The 24,539-nt window shown below is 51.1% G+C and overlaps 10 protein-coding genes across 10 annotated transcripts; 6 read left to right on the plus strand and 4 right to left on the minus strand.

Annotated features, from left to right (window-relative positions):
- Window positions 1-329: 329 nt before the first annotated feature.
- Aspvir_007244 (peptide alpha-N-acetyltransferase complex A subunit NAT1) lies at window positions 330-2,989 on the plus strand (the record flags this gene model as incomplete). The annotated part of the gene is made up of 3 exons (XM_043270426.1): window positions 330-411; window positions 495-2,474; window positions 2,526-2,989. 3 exons carry the CDS (start codon window positions 330-332, stop codon window positions 2,987-2,989), a joined length of 2,526 nt encoding a protein of 841 aa, XP_043126361.1.
- Window positions 2,990-3,582: 593 nt separating this feature from the next.
- On the minus strand, window positions 3,583-5,095 carry Aspvir_007245 (Tim22-complex subunit TIM54; the record flags this gene model as incomplete). Its single annotated transcript, XM_043270427.1, has 2 exons — window positions 3,583-4,943; window positions 4,996-5,095. The coding sequence occupies 2 exons, from the start codon at window positions 5,093-5,095 to the stop codon at window positions 3,583-3,585; spliced, it is 1,461 nt and encodes a 486-aa protein (XP_043126362.1).
- Window positions 5,096-6,220: 1,125 nt separating this feature from the next.
- Aspvir_007246 (serine/threonine protein kinase CBK1) lies at window positions 6,221-8,410 on the plus strand (the record flags this gene model as incomplete). The annotated part of the gene is made up of 4 exons (XM_043270428.1): window positions 6,221-6,876; window positions 6,945-7,448; window positions 7,564-8,040; window positions 8,098-8,410. The coding sequence occupies 4 exons, from the start codon at window positions 6,221-6,223 to the stop codon at window positions 8,408-8,410; spliced, it is 1,950 nt and encodes a 649-aa protein (XP_043126363.1).
- A 683-nt stretch (window positions 8,411-9,093) lies between these two features.
- Aspvir_007247 (spliceosome assembly protein PRP11) lies at window positions 9,094-9,867 on the minus strand (the record flags this gene model as incomplete). The annotated part of the gene is made up of 2 exons (XM_043270429.1): window positions 9,094-9,798; window positions 9,856-9,867. 2 exons carry the CDS (start codon window positions 9,865-9,867, stop codon window positions 9,094-9,096), a joined length of 717 nt encoding a protein of 238 aa, XP_043126364.1.
- A 217-nt stretch (window positions 9,868-10,084) lies between these two features.
- Aspvir_007248 (putative tubulin-specific chaperone) lies at window positions 10,085-12,051 on the plus strand (the record flags this gene model as incomplete). The annotated part of the gene is made up of 4 exons (XM_043270430.1): window positions 10,085-10,256; window positions 10,310-10,754; window positions 10,801-10,891; window positions 10,954-12,051. The coding sequence occupies 4 exons, from the start codon at window positions 10,085-10,087 to the stop codon at window positions 12,049-12,051; spliced, it is 1,806 nt and encodes a 601-aa protein (XP_043126365.1).
- A 368-nt stretch (window positions 12,052-12,419) lies between these two features.
- Aspvir_007249 (putative formin binding protein) lies at window positions 12,420-13,377 on the plus strand (the record flags this gene model as incomplete). The annotated part of the gene is made up of 2 exons (XM_043270431.1): window positions 12,420-12,443; window positions 12,535-13,377. The coding sequence occupies 2 exons, from the start codon at window positions 12,420-12,422 to the stop codon at window positions 13,375-13,377; spliced, it is 867 nt and encodes a 288-aa protein (XP_043126366.1).
- Window positions 13,378-15,199: 1,822 nt separating this feature from the next.
- On the plus strand, window positions 15,200-17,869 carry Aspvir_007250 (putative C6 finger domain protein; the record flags this gene model as incomplete). Its single annotated transcript, XM_043270432.1, has 3 exons — window positions 15,200-16,231; window positions 16,519-16,936; window positions 16,983-17,869. 3 exons carry the CDS (start codon window positions 15,200-15,202, stop codon window positions 17,867-17,869), a joined length of 2,337 nt encoding a protein of 778 aa, XP_043126367.1.
- Window positions 17,870-18,393: 524 nt separating this feature from the next.
- On the minus strand, window positions 18,394-19,655 carry Aspvir_007251 (D-mandelate dehydrogenase-like dehydrogenase; the record flags this gene model as incomplete). Its single annotated transcript, XM_043270433.1, has 5 exons — window positions 18,394-18,492; window positions 18,561-18,800; window positions 18,857-19,266; window positions 19,323-19,537; window positions 19,603-19,655. The coding sequence occupies 5 exons, from the start codon at window positions 19,653-19,655 to the stop codon at window positions 18,394-18,396; spliced, it is 1,017 nt and encodes a 338-aa protein (XP_043126368.1).
- An 886-nt stretch (window positions 19,656-20,541) lies between these two features.
- On the minus strand, window positions 20,542-22,723 carry Aspvir_007252 (putative cell cycle control protein (Cwf19); the record flags this gene model as incomplete). Its single annotated transcript, XM_043270434.1, has 2 exons — window positions 20,542-21,363; window positions 21,425-22,723. The coding sequence occupies 2 exons, from the start codon at window positions 22,721-22,723 to the stop codon at window positions 20,542-20,544; spliced, it is 2,121 nt and encodes a 706-aa protein (XP_043126369.1).
- Window positions 22,724-23,013: 290 nt separating this feature from the next.
- Window positions 23,014-24,312, plus strand: Aspvir_007253 (putative ATP binding protein; the record flags this gene model as incomplete). The annotated part of the gene is made up of 2 exons (XM_043270435.1): window positions 23,014-23,056; window positions 23,135-24,312. 2 exons carry the CDS (start codon window positions 23,014-23,016, stop codon window positions 24,310-24,312), a joined length of 1,221 nt encoding a protein of 406 aa, XP_043126370.1.
- Between the last annotated feature and the right edge of the window lie 227 nt (window positions 24,313-24,539).

The following is a 24,539-nucleotide window of genomic DNA, read 5'->3' on the forward strand; positions in this document are numbered from 1 at the left end:
CGCAAGCGTCGTCTCGGATACTTATGCTGACTGACGCTGGTCAGCCCTCGTTGGCTGAGGGCGAATGCAGCTGGAGTGGGAGGATTGTACAGGCAAACCGTCCATTGTGCTACAAAAAAGTTAAGCAGGGGAGAGGAAAATTATCCATTGTCTTCAATAGATTGCGGTAGAGTCGACGTTGATATTGTTCAGAGGCTAAGAAGAATATTATAAGTGCTCGTCATTGTTCCCGGAGCGAAGAGCCCACTCCCCGCACAACATCCACCAGCTTTATCTACGCACAAGTAACTTGGCACCTTCAACTCCGCCAACCTTGCACAACAGCCACCATGCCGCAGCCTTTGAGCTCCAAGGATGCGTCCTCCTTCCGACAGGTGGTTCGCCACTATGAGAACAAGCAATATAAAAAGGGTGGGTCGGGGACCGAATTGAGTCGCTCAAAAGTTTCCGGAAAGGTGGACTCGAGAAGACTGACTCCATTGCGTCTTGTATAGGCATTAAGCTTGCCGACCAGATCCTTCGAAAAACCCCTAACCATGGCGATACGCAGGCGATGAAGGCTTTGATCATGAGCAATCTCGGACAACAAGAGGAGGCATTTGCGTTGGCCAAGGAAGCCCTCCGGAATGACATGAAGTCGCACATTTGCTGGCACGTCTATGGGCTGCTGTACCGAGCAGAGAAGAACTATGAGGAGGCAATCAAGGCATACCGATTCGCGTTGAGGATTGAGCCGGAGTCCCAGCCCATCCAGCGCGACCTCGCTTTGCTCCAGATGCAAATGCGGGATTACCAGGGTTACGTCCAAAGCAGGAGTGCGATGCTGCAAGCCCGTCCGGGCTTCCGCCAGAACTGGACGGCTTTGGCGATTGCACACCATCTTGCAGGTGACCTCGAGGAGGCGGAGAAGGTTTTGACCACATATGAGGAGACGCTCAAGCAACCGCCGCCGGTATCCGACATGGAGCACTCTGAGGCTGTTTTGTACAAGAACATGATCATGGCGGAAGCAGGCAAGGTCGAACAGGCCTTGGAACACCTTGAGACTATCGGATACAGAATTACGGATGTGCTCGCGGTCATGGAAATGAAGGCAGACTACCTTTTGCGATTGGACCGAAAGGCAGAAGCCGAGGCAGCCTACACTGCCCTTCTTGAGCGGAACTCGGAGAACTCCATCTACTATGACGGTCTAATAAGGGCAAAGGGGATCTCGGGAAACGATCATGCGGCGCTGAAGGCTGTATATGACGCCTGGGCGGACAAGAACCCTCGAGGAGACGCTCCTCGCAGAATTCCACTGGACTTCTTGGAAGGCGAAGAGTTCAAGCAAGCGGCGGATGCATACCTGCAGCGCATGCTCAAGAAGGGCGTGCCATCACTCTTTGCGAACATCAAATCTCTGTACACCAACCCTAGCAAACGCGACACGGTGCAGGAGCTTGTGGAAAGCTATGTGTCTGGTAATGGAACTACGCAATCAAACGGCTCCGCGGAAGGAGAGACAGCTAAGGATAATACTGAGTTCCTCGCTTCGACTTACTACTTCCTTGCTCAGCACTACAACTACCACCTTAGCCGCAATTTATCGAAGGCCATGGAGTGCGTCGACAAGGCCATCGAACTAGCCCCCAAGGCTGTTGAATACCAGATGACCAAGGCCAGGATATGGAAGCACTACGGCAACCCTCAAAAGGCTGCCGAAGAGATGGAAAAGGCCCGACTTCTGGATGAGAAGGACCGCTATATCAACTCGAAAGCGGCTAAGTATCAACTGCGGAATAACGACAACGAAAAGGCACTTGACAATATGAGCAAGTTCACCAGGAATGAGACCGTCGGAGGGGCGTTGGGCGATCTTCACGAGATGCAGTGTGTTTGGTATCTTACCGAGGATGGCGAGTCATATCTACGACAGAAGAAACTTGGTCTCGCTTTGAAGCGCCTCCATGGAGTAAACAACATCTTTGATGTTTGGCAGGAAGATCAGTTTGACTTCCATAGCTTTTCTCTTCGCAAGGGTATGATCAGGGCGTACGTTGATATGGTACGGTGGGAGGATCGTCTGCGCGAACATCCTTTCTACACCAGAATGGCTCTCTCTGCCATCAAAGCATATCTTCTACTCCATGACGAACCGGATCTGGCTCACGGCCCGCTGCCTAGTGGACTCAATGGCTCCGGCGATCAAGACGACGCTGAGAGGAAGAAGGCTCTCAAGAAAGCCAAGAAGGAACAGCAACGTTTGGAGAAGATCGAGGCCGAAAAGCGAGAGGCAAGGAAAGCTGCCGCCGCTACTGCGAAGGGCTCCGATGGGGAGACGAAGAAAGAGGACCCTGACCCTCTGGGCAACAAGCTTGTCCAAACGCAAGACCCGCTCAAGGATGCGACCAAGTTCTTGACACCCCTGTTAGAGCATAGCCCAAAGAATATCGAGGCGCAGTGTCTTGGATTTGAGGTGTATCTCAGACAGAGTAAGTACAATCGTTGGAATACCTTTAAAAATTGGCTAACACGTTCGACAGACAAATACGCACTTGCACTCAAATGTCTTGCCGCCGCCCACCAAATCGACGCAAGCAACCCAACTCTCCATGTTCAACTTTTGCGCTTCCGCAAAGCCCTCGACAATCTTTCTGAGCCCCTTGCCCCTGAGGTCGCCGAGGTTGTCAATGCTGAATTCGAAAAGCTGCTGCCCAAATCGCAGAGTCTCGGAGAGTGGAACGACTCTTTCTTATCCACCCATAAGGAGAGTCCTTTGCACATACAAGCCGGCCTCGAATGCCGCCACATTCTGCAGCCTGACTCCAAGGCGCAGTGCGAAAAGGATCTGGTCGCCACACTTGACTTGGACAATGCCTCCATCGAGACTGCGCTGGCGGGTCTCGAGGTTCTGTACGAGTGGGGAAGTGACCAGGCCGCGAAGACCGCATACACCGAGAAGGCTACCAGCAAATGGCCTGAATCGACAGTGTTCCAGCTCAGCTGAGCCATTGCACGAATGATAAGAGCAATCATCCCATCAGCTCCCGATCATCCATATATGACCCCGGTGGATTTCTGGGGCTAAGGGTTAGCCAATCCGTTGCCTCGGTATCTGACCCGGTCTGATCGCGTTGGAAATTGATGCACCTGTGGTTGATGTATGAGTAGGATACTATACTCTCTTATCTTTTCCAGGGGCTTGAATATAAAAATGAGATACGACTGGCTTGGTACTTACGTCGTTAGTTTCTCTGATGAGCTTTTCCTTCGTCTTAGTCCGGAAAAGATCAATAATCTTGTACGCTGTGCACCATTGATCGTTGACCTTCTAACTCACTAGTATCAAGGGTTATCCGAGCGCTGTCCGCTGGGGGAACAGGACGCTACCTTGGCTGTTAAAATTGGGCTACCTGTAGCGGGCTGGTTATATGCCATGATGTCGTCTTCCTCTAGGAGTCAGGGACATGGTCATATACCTTAGTCAGGATAACCTGCAATATATATGACCCTCAGGGTCGCACTAATATACAGTCTAAGTGGGAGAGTATGGTACATCAAGAAGTTGAGAGGCTCATCTCCAATGAACAAGACTCATCTTCATTCGCCATCCGCTCCATCAAGATTACCAATGATAGGCTTCATCTTGAGGGTTTCTTCATCCTCCCCGTAGCCATACTTGATCCACATCCGCTGCCAGAAGGAAACGGGGGCGGGCCTCTCTTGTCCGAGAATGTATTCCTTGCCCTCGGTAATGCGTTGTGAGCGTGCCTCTTCATCAGCGGAGAGAAGGGAGCGCTGCATCCGAGATGCAATGCGTGGGTCCAGGACGATGTCATCTAGCCACTCGCGTTCCTTGTCAGGGTTTGCCTCGTCCCGCTTGTGCACTGATTTGTGCCATTCGGACTCTTCGTTTTCGAGGACGGTTTGCTGTTCGTACTTTGCGGAAGAGGAAGACATCGAGTCATCGGATGAAGACAGAGGCGAGGCACCGGCGTCGGCACTTGCACTGCTCAGTTCGAAGTCGGAGCTGAAGGAATTGTCAAGATATGGCCTGCTTGACGAGGCGAGGACAACCCCCGCGACTTCCCGTCCAATTTCATCGGCTAGATGGCGTCGGTTCAGGTAACGGTAGAGTCTGATAGGCGTATTCAAGAAACCCAGCAAATGTGGGAAAGGGATGGGGACGGAGTTCTCCAAGGACGGCGGGAGGGTGGGTGGGAGACTCCGCGATGAATATTCGGCCGGAGCGATATATGCTGGTGTCGGTCCACTAGGTTTGGCGGGTTTATCATCCTTTTTCTCGGCTTCCTCCTTCTTCTCGGTGTTCTCTGCAGCAGACGTGCCATCGGCAGGTGTCTCTGAGCCTTCATCAGGTATCAACGGCTCTTCCACAGGTGCCGCTGGGGGACTCGGAGGATCAAGCGGCCCAAGCCAACCTTCGTGAAGCCCGCGGATGTATTCTTTCCAAGTATGCCGTCCAATTACCAGGTCACCTTTTGGGCCCGGTTCTTCAACAACTCCAATCTTCTGTCTCGCGTCGGCGATGATGTCTTCGTTGCCGATTTCCTCCACAACCGAGCTCGGCTCACCAGCCTTCCTTCTGTGCTTGCGGATTCGTTCCGCAAGTGTTGCACGCACGTCGCCCTCCCTCCTGCCTTCAATGACTGTGTAGTCTAGAGCTGCCGCGACTAATATCGGCTTCACGTATTCCTTAAAATGTTCGCGGGCAATGCGAAGTCCATCACCCGGCGGCGCAGCCAAGAATACCGTTAATTTCCGCCGTGTCTGTTCAATGGGGAGGGTCTCCTTGGAGAGGTGTGCAACCAAGTCACACCACTTCTGTTGTACGCGACGCCTTTCCCGGCGATCATAGACGATGGCAGCTGTAAGTGAGCCGGTGATGGTGAAAAAGATCATCCAATTCCGGGATGGAAGCTTGAAACGGAAGCTGGGCAATCCTGTAGAGCGATTAACGTCAGCCAGCAAGGGAGAGAGCTCGACAGCAATTACCTAGCATTCTGAATGCTGGATTGGCTGGCTTCGGCGTAGTTTTCGAAGCAGCATTTTGAGCCTGGCCCGAGGCAGCGGCGGAACTGGAGGACTCCGCCATGGCTCAAGATGTTGATGGAGGTAATGGGGCGCAGGTGTAAAGGTCAGTAATTTCAATTTTTACTGAATTGGGCCAAGCCCAAGGGAGGGAATTTCTTTAGAAAGTGAGCAGATCCTCGTGGAAGAACACTGCATAGCTTCCGGTCATGACTTAGATAAAGTCAAAAAAACTTCCGAATCCTCGAAAGCTGCACGGGGCGAGGTTTATCCGAGCGGTATATCTAGAGCACATTGGAGCATAGTTCAAGAGTCAGTGACTGTCCAGACAGATAATCAAGGACGCTCAAGAAATCAGACTACATTGATTGCACAATACAATAGACACTGCTATGTTGATCTAAAAGTGTTTGACGACTTCAGTGATATCGTCCTTGTTGAATCATCTAGTTTGTGCTTCTAGGTCTTAACCCACTGTTCTATGTCAAAACAGAGCCCTTTCATTGCTGTTGGTTGAAGGCCTATTAGTTCACAGTACCTTATTCAGGTGAGTTTCTAGAACATGAGTAAATAATTTACTGTGCAATGAAGTGGAGATTGCAGACATGGACAGTTGGAAAAGAGCCTCAGGAACCCTTCTAACTACCTAGATTTGTGCCTGACTGCCCCAGGCCAACACCAGTCCCTGCCCTGTACTGTTGGTCTCTGTACTCTGCCGTATCCCGAAAGTCCAGACTCCGCAAATGTCGCAAAACGAACCAAACATCGCGCAGAGTTGGAGTGTAGCAGGTAAACTAGATAGACACAGTAGCCTCTTGGTCGTTTAGCTCTGACACCCCATTGTTTCTTCAGATTCTATCTTCTGCATTGTGAAACAGATAAATATTTGTTTAAAGACTTCTTTGAATTTGCTCAGATAGACATCATCATCTCTTGTCCTTTTTCTCCTGAACGTGGAGGACGGAGCAACGTGCGGCTTCTCCCCCGTCTGGCCCTCCCCCTCTCTTCCCCCCAAAAGGGCTCCTCGTACTACTCCTGAGCCACCGCTCCTTTGAATAATATTGACCCGTGCCCTTCCCCTCCCCCTTGGGTCGTCAACTTTTTCGTCTTCACATCGACAACCCTCCGATCCCACTCCCCCAACGTCTGTCACGTCGAGGTAGTTGAGTCGAGGAAAGGTTGTCACAAAATGGATCCTAACAATAATCGTCTCCACCTGAACTTCGGGTTCAACGATCGCAATGGATACAATGCAGCGGCCAACAGTCGCGCATACCCAACAACCCCTTCTGCTTTTCCTCAGCCGATATACCAGAATCAGGGTCCTCAGGATTATGTCGATGCTCAAAATGGGGCTTACAATCAGGGAGGATACTTTATGGCCAACCCTTATCCTCCCCAGTATTCTCAGGCGCCTTACGGCCAGCAGCAGCAACAACAGCAGCAACAACAGCAGCAACAGCAACAGCAACAGCACAGTCTGGCGTCCCCTCAGCCCACCTACCAGTCACGGATGGCCTACAATGCCAACGATGGGACAAATGGACTTATCCAGCAGTTCTCTAACCAGGATCTGAACTCGAACCGCACGGGTTTCTTTGGTCGTTCTGCCTCTCCTGCTCAGAGACCTCGCACTGCTGGTTCTTCTGCCCCCGGACAACAGCAACCGGGCCATCTGGTCCCTCCTATGCCTCGGAGTCCCCGAACCCCGGCTGAGAACGAAGAACTTCAACGGTATCCCGAACGCTACTCCGAGAACGTTCATAAGCGCGGCAAGGCGGCGAAAGAGTTGGTGAATGTGTTCTTCCATGAGAACATTGAGCGGGCACGCGATCGCAACATGCGGTAAGTGATGAAGACATTTTCACGTCGCCAGGGAGAAATCGCTAATGCCTTCCGTTCCATTCCAACAGTTCTGCCGAGCTCGATAAGATGATCCGTGACCCTAGTATCTCCAAGGAAAAGAAGCGCCAGGAGGCCGAGATTGCTGCGAGAAAGGAGTCAATCTTCCTACGATTCCTCCGGACCAAGGAGACACCTGCCAACTTCCAGACCATCAAGATTATCGGAAAGGGTGCCTTTGGTGAAGTCAAACTCGTGCAACGGAAAACCGACGGCAAAATCTATGCCCTCAAATCTTTGATCAAGACGGAAATGTTCAAGAAGGATCAGCTGGCTCACGTTCGCGCTGAGCGTGACATTTTGGCGGACTCCAAGGACAACCCGTGGCTCGTGAAGCTGCATGCTTCTTTTCAAGACAGCGCCTATCTCTATCTGCTCATGGAGTTCTTACCCGGAGGTGATCTGATGACCATGCTCATCAAGTATGAAATCTTCTCCGAAGATATCACGCGGTTCTATATGGCAGAAATCGTAATGGCCATCGAGGCCGTCCACAAGCTTGGCTTCCTCCATCGGTGAGTTATTCCCACAATCAAGCAGACTATGGTTTTAAGTCAATTTCTTTGCCTTCCATCTACGCCGAGGGCATTATCCAGCCATGATTATCATACAGATACTAACTTTCGACAGGGACATCAAACCTGACAACATTCTGCTCGACCGAGGTGGTCACGTCAAGCTTACTGATTTCGGTCTCTCAACTGGAGGCAAGAAAACACACGACAACTCATACTATCAGAATCTTTTGAAAAACTCAACTTCAAAGGATAAAAATCGCAACTCTGGGTATTTCAACGATGCGATAAACCTGACAGTCTCGAACCGTGGGCAGATTAACACCTGGAGAAAATCCCGCCGGGCCATGGCTTATTCGACAGTCGGCACACCTGATTACATTGCGCCCGAAATCTTCAATGGTCAGGGATATACCTATCTTTGCGACTGGTGGTCTGTTGGTGCTATCATGTTCGAATGTCTTGTGGGTTGGCCCCCGTTCTGTGCCGAGGATACCACGGATACCTACCGTAAGATCGTCAACTGGAGAGAATGCTTGTATTTCCCTGAGGAACTTACGCTGTCCCGCGATTCGGAATCGTTGATCCGGAAGTATGTTCCAGTTACCGTTTTCATTATATTGACTTGAAAACTGATCATACTCTGCAGTTTCCTATGCGACGCGGAGCACCGTATCGGCAACGAAGGCGGCCAGTTCGGTGGCGCTACACAAATCAAGAACCATCCATTCTTCCGTGGAGTGGTGTGGGAACAACTTCGTAATATCCGCGCTCCCTTCGAGCCGAAGCTCAGCTCGAACATTGACGTTTCCTACTTCCCCATCGACGAGATTCCGCAGGAAGATACCAGCGCTATCCACCGTGCTCAGGCCCGTGCCATGCCAGAGGAGCAGGAGGCTGAGATGAGCCTCCCATTCATTGGATACACATACAAAGCGTTCAATGCTTTCCAGGCGAACTGAACCTAAAGCTGGCCTTCAAGTGGGTGGATTGTGCATGAACCGAACCGGGGATTCTCAAAGCGGGCTGGCTTGCGCGGAAAACCCTGGCAGCGGTGGATGTTCAATTTTAGACGGTTTACTCGTTCCATTGGTCTTCATCATGAGCATATAGCGCATTTGATTTCCCCTTGTGATAATGACCTGAGCATATTTGGTTTCATATGCATTTTCTGTCGCAAGACGACAACTGCTGGGTGTAGACCGTATCTAGCAGCAAAGAACTACATACGAGTGCATTGTTTGTTGGTCGTCAAAATTCTTTGACACACTGAAGCGGACAGACTATGGTTCGACTGGCTGTTTTGTCTTTTTAGCTAGGTCATACATGTGGCGCTCACCGCGCCTCAATGTATTCACAAATGAAAGTGAAACATCAGAGAGAAATGCATCTGAGAAACAGCCCAACCTTGTAGGGCAGAAAGTAGACAAGCTACCTCTCTATGTCTGGTAGCAAGTTAACCAGTGAAAAGAGAATGGTTTCCAAAAGTTTATTCGCGGGGAAAAGTCGCCCATTCCGAGAACTAAGATCGATTCACAATGCGAGGAAAATCCAACATTAACGCCGAGAGAAAGCCCCAGTTGAATAGTACATGCCGTTAGATTTGCTCAGAAAAGCACCCGTACTCCTTCAACACCCCCTTCATTTAAGTCCTGGGTCCCATTGGTGCCAGACCCGGCACACCACTAAATCTCTCTTCTCGCTCGGTTTTGAACATGATCTGGATCCAAAACTCCTTGCTGTCCTCATCAAACCAGGTCCAATAGCGACCCTCTCTGCGGTCGATCTCCTTGGCCTGCAGTTTGAAACCACACGTCTGATATGGCTCGGCAGCGACGACGAGATACTGGAAGTTCTTGTCTGGCGGCTCCTCAACCTTCTGCTCGAAAGCGGACATAAACCGTACTCGGGGCTTGACCCCAGGCGTAATCTCCTGATACTGTAACTGGAACAGCAAACCGAGCTGCCTCGTCAAGGGATCTCTGATCTTGGTAATCTTGTAACCGGGCCGTCCGATTTTGATGGTCTGTTTCTTGACCTGCACACCCATCGCACCGGGCAACATCGACGGATCTTGGTTTTTGCCCTCGCGCTGCTCCCGCGCGGCACGTCTGGCCAGGTTCGTCTGGTGCTTGCGGCCCTGGGTATGGGCCAGATATGAGCCATCGTTCTGGTGCACCGTCAAGCAAAGACGGCATTCGAAGCTTCCGACATGATTCTTGAAGAAGTAGGGGTCCTTGTCGAGGTCGATTGTCTCGAGGGCGAGCTTGCGAAGACGCTCACGACGGTCTGCATTCGTTGCCGAGTGCGATGCAACACCACCGCCACCGAACTTGGATCCTGCGCGGTTCTAGAAAGGAGATCAGATCAAGCCAAAGAAAGTGGATATACATGCTACCATGCTTACCTGGTAATCCATCTTGAATCACGTCCACCGAAATCAGAGAACTGAGGGAGTGGACAAAAACGGGTGATGCGCAGCGATAGTAAGCTTCGACTGGAAATTCGGAGATCGTGATATATTTGGGTTATGTAAGCATCGGCGCGGGCTTCTCATTGGGCTGGGGAAGCTATCAAACAACCACCCACAGCTTCTTGAGTGCAACTCCGGGGGTGCATGACTATTAGTTTCAATGATGGACGTCGGATGCTATGTGAATCAACGGCGATCTTACAATGGTGATCTATGCACAGTTCGTTACGTTGGTAAAGTTGAAGGCACCACCGGCGACTGGCTCGGAGTGGAATGGGATGACCCCACGCGGGGAAAGCATTCTGGAGAACACAACGGAGTGAGATATTTTACATGTATGAAGTATATTCAAGACTGGATAGAGCGCGTTGGCTGACTTACAAGGAAGGTAGAAGAAAACACCCCACAGCTGGGTCGTTTGTGCGTCCTTCGCGACGATCCGACAAACCTCGAGGCTTCCTTGAGGCAGTGCGCCACAAGTATGCTTCTGAGTTTCAAGAGGAACTTGCAAGACAACAGTCAGGCGAAATCTCTGCTGCACGGGACACCATCAAATTTAGTAACAAAGTAGTGGAAGAGGTCGGCTTCGACAAGATCCGGAAGAAGCTTGCGGAGCTCCAGGAATTGAAAATCGTGCTCCTGGACCGCCTATGTATTGCAGGAGTTCTGGCTCATGCAGCGAATCCACATGAGCTTGCAGAGGCTTGCAAGGAGATAGAACAGACATGTCCTAAGATCGTTGAGCTTGATCTAGGTTACAACTTGCTAGAAAGCTGGGTTGACATTGCAAACATATGTCGACAGCTGAAGCGCTTGAAGACATTAAAGCTGATGTTGGTCATTCAGTACATTTATGGGAAGCATGCTGACGGTTGGCAGCGGAAATCGCCTGGGCCCTCTCAAGGAAGGTCTGATATTCGAGGGTATCACGGCGCTCCACCTGGATGAGACTCTACTTGAATGGGACGAGGTATGCTGCGCAAAGCTACTGCTTGGTAACCAGCGAGCTGACTGACCCTTGATCCTCTCCAGATTTCGGCTTTGACATATCAATTCCCATCACTTTCTGCTCTGTCTGCTTCCGCAAATCAGATTACTCACATCTCGACGCCTATCACGGGTACCATCACAACTTTGACACTGGAAAACAATGACATCTCTTCGCTATCCTCATTAGCATGTCTGACCTCTTTGAGCAAGCTCGAGTATCTCTCTCTGAGAGAGAATTGCATTGTGAAAGTCTATGCGCCTGGCATGGAAGGAAGCTCTGTTCAATTTTCCGAAAATCTCAAATCAGTGGACCTATCCAGAAACAGCATCGATTCATGGTTGTTTGTGAATGAGCTTCAATCTGTGTTTCCTGGGCTGCAATCTTTGCGGATATCAGGAAATCCTCTTTACGACAAGCCTGTTGCCCAGTCGAACGTCACAAACCTGCCCGAGAAGCCAATGACGGTGGAAGTGGCCTACATGCTAACACTCTCTCGACTCGCTTCCATTCAAACCCTCAACTACAGCAAGATAACTGCCCAAGACCGAAGTAATGGGGAACTCTATTACCTTTCCCTCATTGGCAAGGAGCTATCCGCGTATCCCGAAAGCGCAGAGCGCGAGATTCTTGCTACACATCCCCGCTATCAGGAGCTTTGTGAGAAATACGCCCCGCCCACGATCAAGAGAGCCGAGTTGGCAGGCGCTGCCGTGAATCCGCGCTCTGTTGCCGCCCGATTACTGAAGTTGAATTTTCGCTTGCACTCATCGATTGGTTCCGATAGAAACCAAGACCAGATCCGAGTTCAGAAGATCCCTAGATCCTTTGATACATACCATGTCAAGGCTATCGTCTCCCGCCTGTTCAATCTGCCGCCTTACCAGTGCCGGCTAGTCTGGGAGACCGATGAGCTGGACCCTGTTAATAAGGAGAAAAACGATGATGAAGGCGATTGGGATAGTGATGAGGATGAAGCCACAGCTACCGGTTTAGGAGAGAGCAGCAAGTCCATACCTACTACTGAGGATGCTAAGTTCGTCAGAAGAGAGGTTGAGCTTCTGGATTCAACGCGAGACATAGGCTTTTGGTTCCAACCCGACATTGTTGAAGCAAGGATTAGAGTAGAGGTTGCAACATAGGATTGAGAGCAATTTCGAAATAAGAGTTGTGAAGGAGTATCTTAACTTACAATGTTTCTGGTGGAGAATATATATAATTGAGCGCAATTCGTCTTCCAGTCAGGATACAACGAGGTCAACAACCATAGGAATTTGAAACCTCTTCCGCAAGCGCTTGTAGATTCTGTTACTCGAATAGTGAATTTAGAGCCTCTCGATTATTCCTGAACAACATGATATGTGTGGTGTACATTCAAGGTGGAGAGCAACGCCGACTGCTGTTTTAGGACTAGGTCGATATTAAGTGGCAGATTATCACCGTGACTGTTTTGCGATAACAGTGATATCATTTCCCTTTCATACAACATACTCAACACTCAACCATCGTCATGGCAGAATACTGGAAATCAGCTGTAAGTGCACTTTATTCAGTTCTGGAGTTTCCCCCTCGAGGTCATATTTACGTGGAAGTTAGTTCAGCCCCAACTGACAGCATAAATCTAGCCCCGATTCTGGTGCAAACAATGCAAGATATTCATTCGTGATACGCCCTTTGAAAAGACCCAACACGAAGCGAGTGGCAAACACCAGGGAAACCTTAAGCGCTTTCTACGAGATATCCACCGGGAAAATGAGCGAAAGCAACGAGAGACTCAGAAGGCGAAGGATGAAGTCGAGCGATTAAGACAAACTGTCGCAGGAAAACCAGGCGCAAAGGACAGTGGCGCAGCACCTTGGAAACGTGCCCCGGCTGCACCCCCACCGGTGGAGCGACCTGTGTCTTTGGAAGAGAGAAAGAAGCAGATTGCACAGCTGGCAGAGATGGGAATCGCTGTCCCAGATGAATACCGTGGTGAACTCGCGCTCGCTGGCGAATGGCAGACGGTATCCGAACGGGTGATCCGACCAGATGACGATGCAGAAGAAGGAAAGCCTGGTAGCTCTATCGGGGTTCGCAAACGCAAGATGGAAGGTGATGAGGAGGAGCAGGAGGCACGACAGGAGGCTGAGAGATTCGTGAGTCAGGGTTGGGGCTCGAGGACTCGACAGTACCCTGGTGCGCAGAGCGATGCAGATCTGGATGCCCTTCTTGATTCTACCAATGATGTAAAGAAGGTCAAGTTGTCGACGCCGGATGAACAGTCCAAAGAGAAGGCTAGCAATGAGGGTGCTACACCAAGCAACGATGCTGCGACACGGGAGTCAGAACTACCATCGGTCAAGCCTGAGGATAAAGAAGCGGCACAGCTTGCTAAATCAGATACTCCAGCGGTGAAGCAGGAAGACGAGGCGGCGCCTACAGGAGTTGTTTTCAAGAAGCGCAAGCCGAAGGTTCTGAGAAAATAGCCAGCTTGTGCGGCCACGGAATATTTATTATCTCCCATGCGAATAAATCTACAAACGATACGTTATGGTCGCACATGGTCCAATATGCCAGTGTTCCAATGAAGCGATCGTGGCACTCATCTCGCTAAAACCACAGTGTCGGCGAACCAGGCATGATGCATATGGCCTCAAATCGTCCGTCCCTGAAGAAATTCAGCTCAGGGTTTGATTGCTTCAGGAAAGACCTTTGCTGGCCTTGTGTTAGCCTACATCCAGATCGAGTGTACCGATTCGAACCCACGCGGGTTCTCAGATAATATTTGGCTATACATCGGCAGAGAGACGTTGGGGCCACATATGCTGGACGGAGAATGATCAGTTCTCACGCATGCAAACATCAGATGCAGCTCACCAAAAGAGTTGCATACCCTATGCAACTCGTTGGTGACATCTCACAGCTCCCTTTGGCGTGCAATCTACGATAGCATGCATACGAAACAGATTTCATTGAAAAGCAGACTTATGACAAGAAGAGCAATATACTGAGCCAGATCAAGCTTTGGTTTTCAGGCGATAGTCCCACGGTCCTACTAGACAGTCAGTACCAGCTACTAGTGTATTAATGTAAATGATCAAGTCACAATAAGTGGCTAAGTATGCCTACTTAAAATGAGAGGAATAAAGACATGGTGCTAGAATTGAAGAAATTAGAAGCAAGATGAAACCAGCAACGTGAAAGTTGGAGATATTTTTGGATAAAAACCTGTTATTCACAGAAGTTAATAGCAGGTGTGAAGCTATTTTATCAGTGAAGATTAGATACTTCTGCCGTATCTGCGGTGTTGAGTGATTCTCGCCACTGCCGTCCCTTTTTCCCTCCATTTTTTTTTCTTTCCCTCCTGTAGTCAAAGGCCGGGGCTTCTTCTAGTGTTGTTCCGGAGCTCACACCAGAAGATCTTCTTGACGCGCAACGACCTCATTGCAAACCATTCTCCCCACACTTGATGCGGAGGTCTCCATGATCAAATCGAGAGATCTGGTGGCATATTATTGACTCGGCTGGCTACTCTCGCTTCTTTTCGCTTATCTGGACCAGTAGTAGTACTTGGTAAGTGACCCAGAACGGGACCTCTCTGTTTCTTTGCCGGGCGCAATCCTACTCGCTTGCGATATGTCTTTTATTTCTTTAGCTTCATGAGCTATTGGGTTTTGTACTCGTCCTGTCAAAAAGCAATATTTGCCTGTTGAAACTCGTTGCGATGTTGCTACGGTATTCTGGAACTTGTTTTGCGGCGTCTTCGCTTTACGCTTTGCCTGAGCGGAGAAGATCATGACAGCCTCGCCCGGCAACATTCCAATCTCATGCCTTGTCACCCTTGAGGTCTCGTACTCGGCGAGTCTCGAGTACTGCACAAGTGTCCAGATCTATTGTGGAAAATATTACTGTCATTTAGCCGCAAATGCGCTTTGCGTTGCGCAAGCGGGCCTCTTGAGATGACAGCTCATGGCAATCAGAGAATGCGCCAACAAGAGTGATCGGCCAAAACCCTCATTTTCCGTTCCAATCATCCCCGTCAAAAGAGCACTACTGTGATTTCTAAACGCGCGATTCTTTGTATTCTAGCTTATTTGCGGAGTTCTTGATACTAACGCCGCATTGGCCGAAAGACTGCAGGAATAGATGCAAGCCGGCAGCAAACGTTCAGGCCACTGTACGAAGTCACAGAACCGCGGATAGGCGTGTCTGCCAAGTTGCGACGTCGTATATCACCTGTTGCATCGAATTCGCACGCTTTTGCCTTCAGAGGGCTCCTTTGCGCGCAGAACCCTATTGTCAACAGCCATGGCGGAATCAGCAGAATCGGCGAACGCGCCTGGGGAATCGCCCAAACAAGCAGTTGGATCGACCGATCAGCCCGCTGCTGAGACGGTTCCGGATCAGACACCCAGGCCTACTGCAGAGAGTGCCTCTGAGACCGCACCTCAGCCAATGCCCGAACAAGCTCCTCAAGCGGCTTCCGAACAGCCTACGGAGACCAGCGACTCTGCTCCAGAACCAGCACTACCAGCCTTCGACACGTCCCTTCCTCCAATTGACAAGTCCATGCCGGCCGTTGACACGACTCTGCCAGCAATAGATACGTCTTTACCTAGCCTAGATTCTACACTGCCACCACTCGACTCGAGCGTGCCATCTTTGCCTCCAATCGATACATCTCTTCCACCGCTAGACACAACTTTGCCTGCTGCAGAGGCAAATTTCTTGCTTTCAGGTACACGAGCATCCAACCCAGAACCTGCTGCTTCAGAGTCGACTGGCACAGTATCCGGGGCGACTGAGCATCCCACATCCCACCAGTCAGGCCACGCTTCCGCTCAAACGCCACCCTATCAATATTCGAATGGGACTTATCAATCGCAAACCGCTCAACAGCAGCATCAGGCGTCGCCACCGCAGCAACCACAAGATTTGCACTATCAGCAACAGCAGCATCAGTCGTCGCAACAGTATGCGCAGCCGCAGCCGCAACATTCTCAGCCAACACATCAGCAATACCAGCAACAGAATCATGATGTGTACCAGAATCATCAACCCGCATCATCGCAGATGAACGCTCCGCCACAGCCATCCCATATTCCTCAGGCTCCCATTGGGTCACCCATGCCCTCGAACATGCCCCCAATGGCTTCTGTAGGCCAATATATGACAGGATATCCCACCAGTGTATCGCAAATGGGTATGAATTCGAACGCGCAGATGCGCTACCAGCTCCCTGGCGACCCGAACAAGATGCTGTCTGGTGGAAGGCACAAGAAGGAAGTTAAGCGGAGAACGAAGACCGGATGTCTAACGTGCCGAAAGCGCAGAATCAAGGTATGTAATTGTGAACATGAGAAAACTCAATGGCATGGACCTCCAGGCCATGTTGTTTTGGATGCATTCCGAAGCGAGGGCGATCATCGTGTGCGGAGATCGCGGGCGGGCAAGTAAAGTTATCGCTTCGCTTGTGCTGCCCACCTGCAAAGAACCCCGCTCTCCTGTCGCCCACTGTTTTCCTTCCGCCCCAACAGCAACAATTTTTTTTCCGTGTTTTCAATCGCTTATTTGGTTATTTGATATTGTTTTGAAGTGGCTGACGGAGAATTGGTGTTGCTCTCTAGTGTGACGAGGGACACCCTGTTTGCAGAAATTGCGTCAAGAGCAAGCGTGAATGTTTAGGTTACGACCCTGTCTTTAGACCGCAGGCGTCGACTCCCTCTGCGATTCAACCTGCCCCCAATCCTGCTCCTTCACTCGTCGTCAATCCACAGGATCCAACGCCTTCCTACCCCTCGGCGCCTCCGGGTTACGTACCTGCGGCATCCCAGCCTTTCGCTCCTTCTCTTCATTCAGAATCGCCATCTACATCCACCGACCAACAATACGACTACGGCGCTTCTCCCACTGACCCTTCATTGGGGGGCAATAACTCTGCTAATATGGCCAGCACCCAGAATGTCACTCAGGGAGGACTGCAGCCGACCCTCAATGCGACGACAAATGCCGCGGTCACTCCTTCGGAAACTTCCAGCTACAAAGGTACGTCCTTCTCGCGCGGTATGTATCCCTTGATATACCATTGTAGTACATACTCACACAAAAGCAGTGAAACGAGTTCAGATTAGTGATCTACTGGCGCTGAGAGGCATTCCTCCTCCGCCCCCTCATCCTATCACATCCCTTCCCCCGAACCGTCTCGAAGAAATCAAGGCCGTGTTCCTCGCTACATATGCTCCTGCCGTTGATAGATTCTTTGAGACTCGCTGGTTTTCAGAGAAAGCGCTCGGTCACCTGTTGGCGAATGCGCAGCTGATGGCCGAATACTCTGCTCTTATTGATGCATTCAACGATCGGAACCTCAACGATCCCAACGTTGTCGCGCATCTGGAGAGCTTTGAAGCGTCCGTCGTTTGGAGTACCATGACATTGTGTCGTCATGTGATGAATGTGTCGAACGGCAACCATGGAAAGGATTTCGAGCTGTTGGCTACCGCGTCCAGACTGGATGTGATTGAGGCTCTGATAACAGGCGAGCATATGGAGAGAAACCCGCTGGCGCAATGGCCCGTTCCAGAGCCGGCAGCTGATCCACCCACTCTTCCTGATCAACTGATGCGAAGAGCATTGGATTTTTGGAGTTCGATTGGTCACTTCTTGACACTCCACGACAACGAAGCCAGCTCTGCCAAAGAAATCGATGATACTCTGGCTCGTTGCAGAACGCTGTTGGACACCTATGAGAACCGCGATGTGATTTATTCCATTGCCATTGCCCGCCACGTTGGACAGCGCTGGGCAGACTTTCCCCACAGCCTCCCTCAGCATGTCACCACGAACGAAAAGGATGCGGGAGCCAAGCTATATGTAGCGCAGAAATTCCTCGAGCAAGAAGCCAGCGGCAAGGGCACCACACAGGTTGTCAAACGCATCGCCGGCATGGTCGTGCGGTCCTGGTACGTTTCCCGGGAGTAGTCGACTCTGCATTCACCTTGCTGGCGTTGCGGCATTGGCGACATCTCCTTACGGTTGGTGATATCTGGCCATTGATTTCGCTTTCTCTTTCTTTCCTTTTATTTCCCTACATGTACGGACCTACATTCCTCTTCGATTTTTCACGCACCTTGTCCAATCGGCTCAGCGAAAGCTTTCATGGCATAGGAGTTTTTCTCGGTTCTCAATTCTCTCTGAAGCTAGGAATGGCAGCATCACGGCGTTCTGGCTGCTTATCATTTCGAATCAAGACTAGGTTGAGGGTTTGGCTCTGGCATGCTTCGCTTCGGGGTGTCCTGCATATGAACGAGAAGAACCTCGGGGGATACACGTCCGTTGATCGAAGAATTACAGCGATCGATTTGATGTGTGCATTTTAACACACAGTGACAAGTGTATCCAATATCTACTCTATCATCAAAATCGTGTACATATCAATAATGAGAAATAAGTACATTTCGCAAAATTATGGTTGGCATAGTGCAAAACTCTCGTGATATTCTCGTTCAAAGGTCGGCTTGCTCCGGAACAGGACTCTTCAGCTTCCCTGTTTCAATTGCAAGCCGCACATTTTCGATAGCCCACTCTTCCATGGCCGTTTGAGTCTGTCAAAAATCAATCGGATTAGTATATGTCTGCCATGTTGACTTCAGTGCTATAGACTGTGTCTCACCTCGACGGTCCATGTGCCCATGTGCGGAACAAGAAGAACATTGGGGTTCCGGATAAGGCCCGGGTGCACCTTGGGCTCCTCCTCGAAGACATCCAAGCCGGCAGAGTAGACCTTGCCGCTATCGAGGGCCTGGACGAGGGCCTCTTCGTCCATGACTGCCCCTCGCGCCGTGTTGACAATGACGACGCCATCCTTCATCTTCTCGAACTCGGCTTTGCTGATGATGTGGCGGGTGTGTTTCTTCTCTAATGGTTAGGATGACCGCAGAAGTGCCAAAGGCAGGATAGGAAACTTACATTCAGGGGCAGGTTCAGGCTGATCACGTCGCTCTTCGCCAGCAGCTCATCAAACGTCACATACTCCGCTCCGGCGGCCAGCTCCTCGCTCAACCGTCGGCGATTGTGGTAGATGACCCGCATGCCGAACGCCTCAGCCTTCTTCTTGAGGTTGCGCCCGATTCCCCCCATGCCCAGAATGCCGAGGACCTTGCCCTCGGGGTCATGGCCGAGTGCGGGGAGGGGTTGGCCGCGCCATTTCCCTTCGCGGAGGGCCTGCATGCCCGCGTTGAAGTTGCGCAGGGCCCCGATGATCAGGAACATGTTCACATCGGCTGTGGCGTCGTCCACAGCTGTGGGGACGTTGGAGACGCGCAGGGGGGGATTGCGGGCGCTGCAGGCGTGGACGTCGACTTGGTCGTATCCCGCGCCTGGATGGCGGTCAGATGCTGGGTTACTTTTTTAGAGGAATGCGGGGAGAGCTTACCGCAGTGCGCTAGGAAAGTGACTGAGCTGGGCAGTGCGTTGACGAGTTCCTCATCGATGAAGCCGGTGATGGTGACGGAGTCGAAGGTTCTGTATGCGGCGACGACGCCGTCCAGCTTGCCGGAGCGGCATTCCTGTAGAAACTCTGCGCGGTTTGTGGCGGTGGGAGTGACCAGTTCTGCGATCTCGGATAGCGATTGCCATGTCTTGTGTGCGCTGGATGGAAAGACGCTGGGTCAGAAGAGTGATTCATAGAGACAGGGAGAGAGGCTAGTGCGTACTGGACGATGGATCCAAGGAGGAGGACCTTGGGTTTGGTACCGGTGGAACCCATTGTGAGGTTCCTGTGTGACTTCAAGTCAATCTAGGAACCTTTCTAAAGGAGAATGGAAGATAGATAAGCACGAGTTTGACTCACTTATGAGCGAAAAGCGTCGCACCTGGAATTATGCCGAGCGAAACTGTTGGCGGACAAGCTATGTCCGAGAGTATATCAGGTCGCCAGGTGGGTCGATGTCTATGAGCACAATTGATAGCACACAGAGCAGAGCCTACGAGAAGAATATCCACACGATCGTCAGAGATGAGAAGAGGTAAAGAAAAAGTCCAAGGAGCAGAGAGTATATTGCCTACATTCGGCCGTGAGAGATTGCAGTGCCCCACCTGTTGTTATCGTCGCAGCGCCTTCTCAGTATTTCTCCCCCGCACTATCTATCTATCTACGGAGTCCCCAGTCCCAACTGACCAGTCAAGATCTTCAGGGATTGACAATCACTCAAAAAATTTCTAGATGAGGCGATATTACCGATGTTGGTGGGGATCCGTTCTGGTAAGCCCGGAGCTTTTCCGAGTGAGAAAAGCTACCACAGACTTGCCCGCCATATGTGAACGCGGCGTGGGGGTTATGCGGGGAGATCCGTACGAGCATCGGATTTGATTGCGAGGCAAAAGGACATCAAGCTGGACATGGAAATGGCCTCGAACTGGTGAGGCCAGCTGCGATTTGGCAGTCAATATTTTTCCAGGGAAGTTGATGCTCCTGAAAGTTCGAGCATGCACTGCCTTGTCGCATTATCACAAACCTGGTAAGGGGGGATGAGGCCACCACTGTCTTCCCCATCGTTTGATCTCCTTTGGAATTTGGTTGACAGTCATATCATGTATATTCATAATATCAGCTGCTTTGGCTCGGATAACATCTAATTGAAGACTCTCTCGACCTATCCCTCCACAAGCACTCGGGTCCAATCGAACTTCCGCCATCTCTTCTTAAACCCGTCCACTCTGCGATCGCCTCCTCGGTTCCAACGGCCCTGTCGTTTAATCACCTCTGGGCCTAGATCGAGCATGCCTCCAATAACCTCGCGGGCAAACAGATCGCCGCGTGGCCAGCGGTGCTCGTCCTCCACCACGTGGCCCAGTCCTCCGTCCAACTCGAACCAAACATGGAAATAGGGCATCTCTTTGACCAGGGTGCGACGGAACGCATTCCGACCCAGTCCCTGCTTCGCCTTGGCAAGGGTGTCGATCAGCTTTCGGTGCTGCGTCCATTCGGAGTCTGCTGCGAGAATCGCTTCCCTGAAGAAGGCGGGCGATGTTTCTCCGAGACTGTACGGCAGTGGAACGGCTTCCATGGCTGCATGTCTCTTCCGCTGTGGCTGAGCTGCGTTCTCGTAGAAAATGACATCGCGGCCTTGATCGTGGTACATCCGGGTTAGACTCTTCATGAAATTCCGGATCTCTTCCCACTCATCGTCATCACATTCCATCAGATTGGTGCGATGCTGGATAGGAACTATGGTAGCGCATCCCTCGCTAAGCTCAGGTTCGGTTGGGAGAGTCAGATAGGTTCGGGTCGCCAAAGACACCACAGGAGCGATTGGGGGCGTGTTGGTATCTTCATGATGACAGAGCGGGCAATTGTCCAAGATCCGATTCATCTTCTGAAATTCGCTGATGGTAGCATTCTTGAGGTTGATCTCAGACCGGTGCACCCTCTTGGCGAGTTTGGCGGCATTATCGTCCATGTATTCCAAATCATTCTAATTCAAACAGATGTAATCAGTAACAAGTCATAGCTGCATGTGTCAGGGATGAACGGACCTCGAATTTCGAGTCTCTGGCGATCCTTTCCGCCAGTCGTCTCCCATCTCCACCAAATTGATCCCGCGTCCGCCGCTCTTCTCGGACCATGTCTTCAATAGTCATATCCTCATTTTCCTCCAGCTGTCCTCGCTCCCGGCCCCTCCTAGTTTCGACGGGCTTGGCTTCGTTTCTTTGTCCTGCAAGCATTCGGTTCTCCATGACTCCGAGCACTACAACATCGGACTCCTTGCGATTGGCCATCGCCGCTGCGGCCGCATTGTAGCGCTCCTCAAGCTCTACTGCTTCAGCCGATCCCTTAAGCTTTGCCTTCATCATCTGCGCTTTGAGTCGGTTGAGAGCTGTCAGATCAAGGTGCTGGGTGGCGCCGGAAGGAGGCACCGTGTCGATCTTCTGACCTTGACCACGAGCTGCAAGCTCCTGTTCAGGATCTCGAACGTGTTCAAGAGGCTCCCTATGAACCCCTTGTTCAAGCTTTCTCTCCTGGAAGAGGTCTCCTGTTGGCTTTTCTTTGCTCACGTAACCCTCGCCATACCGTGCGCGGCGGTCCACCTCCGCCTCTTCCTCACGCGCATCATCAAACGAGCGCAGATCCCCGAAGCGCTCAATTGCGACTTCCTCCACAGGTTTTCCACTCTCCTCTGCCTCCCGGTATACGCCTCGAAGCTTTGTCATTCTCCACTGGGAGCCAGCATCCCCGAACGTGTAATCCACCTCATGCTGTGCTGGCTTTTCCTCTACTTCAGCCAGTTCTTTCTCGTTTTTCAGATCACGGAGATGCTGGTTCAATTCTCGGTCGTGTATCTTCAGCTCAAAGTCCGCTTGGAGCATCTTGGCTTTCGGTTCTTCCTCCAACCGTGTAGTGTCACGTCGGTGAACATAATCGACGTCGAGGGCGGATGGCGCTTCCATCCAGGCATCCCGCCTCAACTGACTAGGCTCCTGCTGAACTATCTCCTGCACCGGAGCTGTAGATTCTGATTCATTGTCTTTACTCTCCCTCCTGTGTCGTCGCTTATGGGAATGGTCTCGATCATCGCCGTGATCGGTGGAATGGCGAGATCGCTTGTGTCGATGTCCATTTTCCTCACTATCACGCGACTCACGAGGGCGATCTGACTCTCGTTCTCTCGATCTCGACGAATGGCGCCGATGATGGTGATGATGACGATGATGTCTTGAGCGTTCCTTGCTGCGATCTCGGTCTCGGTCTCTGTGTCGATGTTTCTCTCTGTCGCTTCGTTCGCGTCGTCGCTCTTGGTCTTCCGCCAGAGACTTCTCAAAATCGTCTAAAGCCATGTTTGATATCTGTCACGACGATTGCCCAGAGCTTTCGTGTGGAAAGGGAGCGGCCGCAGCACGAAAAACACTAGAATGACGTCTGGGCGGCCCAGACTATGGGCTCCACCCGCAGGCAGATCTCCTCGAATCCCCGCGACAAAAGAATTTCTGCTTCGAACCACATTATACACTTACACGTTCCTTCTCCATCAAGCTAGTTATTTTCTTAATTTGAAGAGAAATATTCTTTACTATTGAGATCTTAAGACAGTACTCAGGACTCGATCATATTTTAAGCACTCTTCATCATGGCGACGACTCCCGTGTCGGTGGTCTGCGTCGGCATGGCAGGTATATCATTCAACAGGGTGTTCGAGCTCGAAGGCCTTCTAGGAATGAGCGATAATTGCTGATGCTACTTCACTTTAGGCTCGGGAAAGACGACCTTCATGCAGAGAATCAACTCGTACCTCCATTCGAAGAAAAAAATCCCCTACGTGCTCAACCTCGACCCCGCTGTATACTCGGTCCCCTTTGAGAGCAATATCGACATCCGTGACTCGATCAACTACAAAGAAGTTATGAAGCAGTACAATCTCGGGCCTAACGGCGGTATCTTGACATCATTGAATCTGTTCGCGACAAAGGTTGATCAGATTATATCATTACTGGAAAAGCGTACCGCACCCAATCCCGAAAATCCATCAGCCAAGCCCATCGAGCATATTTTGGTCGACACGCCCGGACAAATCGAAGTCTTCGTTTGGAGTGCATCTGGGAGCATCTTACTCGAGACACTAGCCTCTTCGTTTCCTACCGTCATCGCTTATGTCATTGATACCCCGCGTACGACTTCCACAAGTACCTTTATGAGCAATATGCTTTACGCCTGCAGTATCCTGTACAAAACAAAACTGCCAATGATCCTTGTGTTCAACAAGACAGACGTTCAGGATGCAGAGTTCGCGAAAGAATGGATGGCCGACTTCGATGCATTCCAGCAAGCATTGCGAGAGGAGGAGGAGTCTGGTGCTTTCGGAGGGGAGGGCAGCGCCGCGGGCTTCGGGGCAGGCAGCGGATACATGGGCTCGCTTCTCAATAGTATGAGTCTAATGCTGGAAGAGTTCTATCGCCATCTGAGTGTCGTGGGCGTAAGCTCCATGACAGGCGACGGCATTGACGAATTCTTCCAAGCTGTGGAAGAGAAGCGCCAGGAGTTTGAACGGGACTACAAGCCAGAACTGGAACGCAAGAAGAAGGAGCGCGAGGAAATTCAGGCAGCTCAGCGCGAGCTGGAGCTGGGCAAGCTGATGAAGGATATGAGTGTCTCTGGACCTTCGCGGAAGCCGCGTGTCGCGAACGAAGCCGAGACCGTCAGCGAAGCAGAGGAGGAGGAAGAGGCAGCCGCTGCTGCAGCAAGCAAGGGGGATCTGGAGTTTTCGGAGAACGATGATACCGACGATGACGAGGAAGGTGTTCCTCTAGCTGGTGACGAGGCGGGGCTGTCCCAGCGATACAAAGAAGCTCTTGCAGAGTCTCAAGGTGGTCCGAACGACGAAGACCTGAGTTTTGCACGGTACCTACGCTCTAGTAATATCAACCGATAGATTTCTCGATCAAAAATTTCATGATTAATGTCTTTCCTTGCTCTTTTGAACCTTCTTGCTGATCTCATCCTCCTCGGGTTTGATTCGGAGTTATCGTTCTTATCGTTCTTATCCAGCGGTATTGGCTTCCGCAGGCGCGGAGGAACAATAAGATTGAATAACTTATGGTTCTTTAACTTTTATGGATATCCTGAATCTTGGATCCAGGTAGAAAAAGAAAACAGGAT

The sequence above is a fragment of the Aspergillus viridinutans genome (assembly GCF_018404265.1).
Source record: "Aspergillus viridinutans IFM 47045 DNA, scaffold_5, whole genome shotgun sequence".
In the NCBI taxonomy this organism is placed as follows: Eukaryota; Fungi; Ascomycota; class Eurotiomycetes; order Eurotiales; family Aspergillaceae; genus Aspergillus; species Aspergillus viridinutans.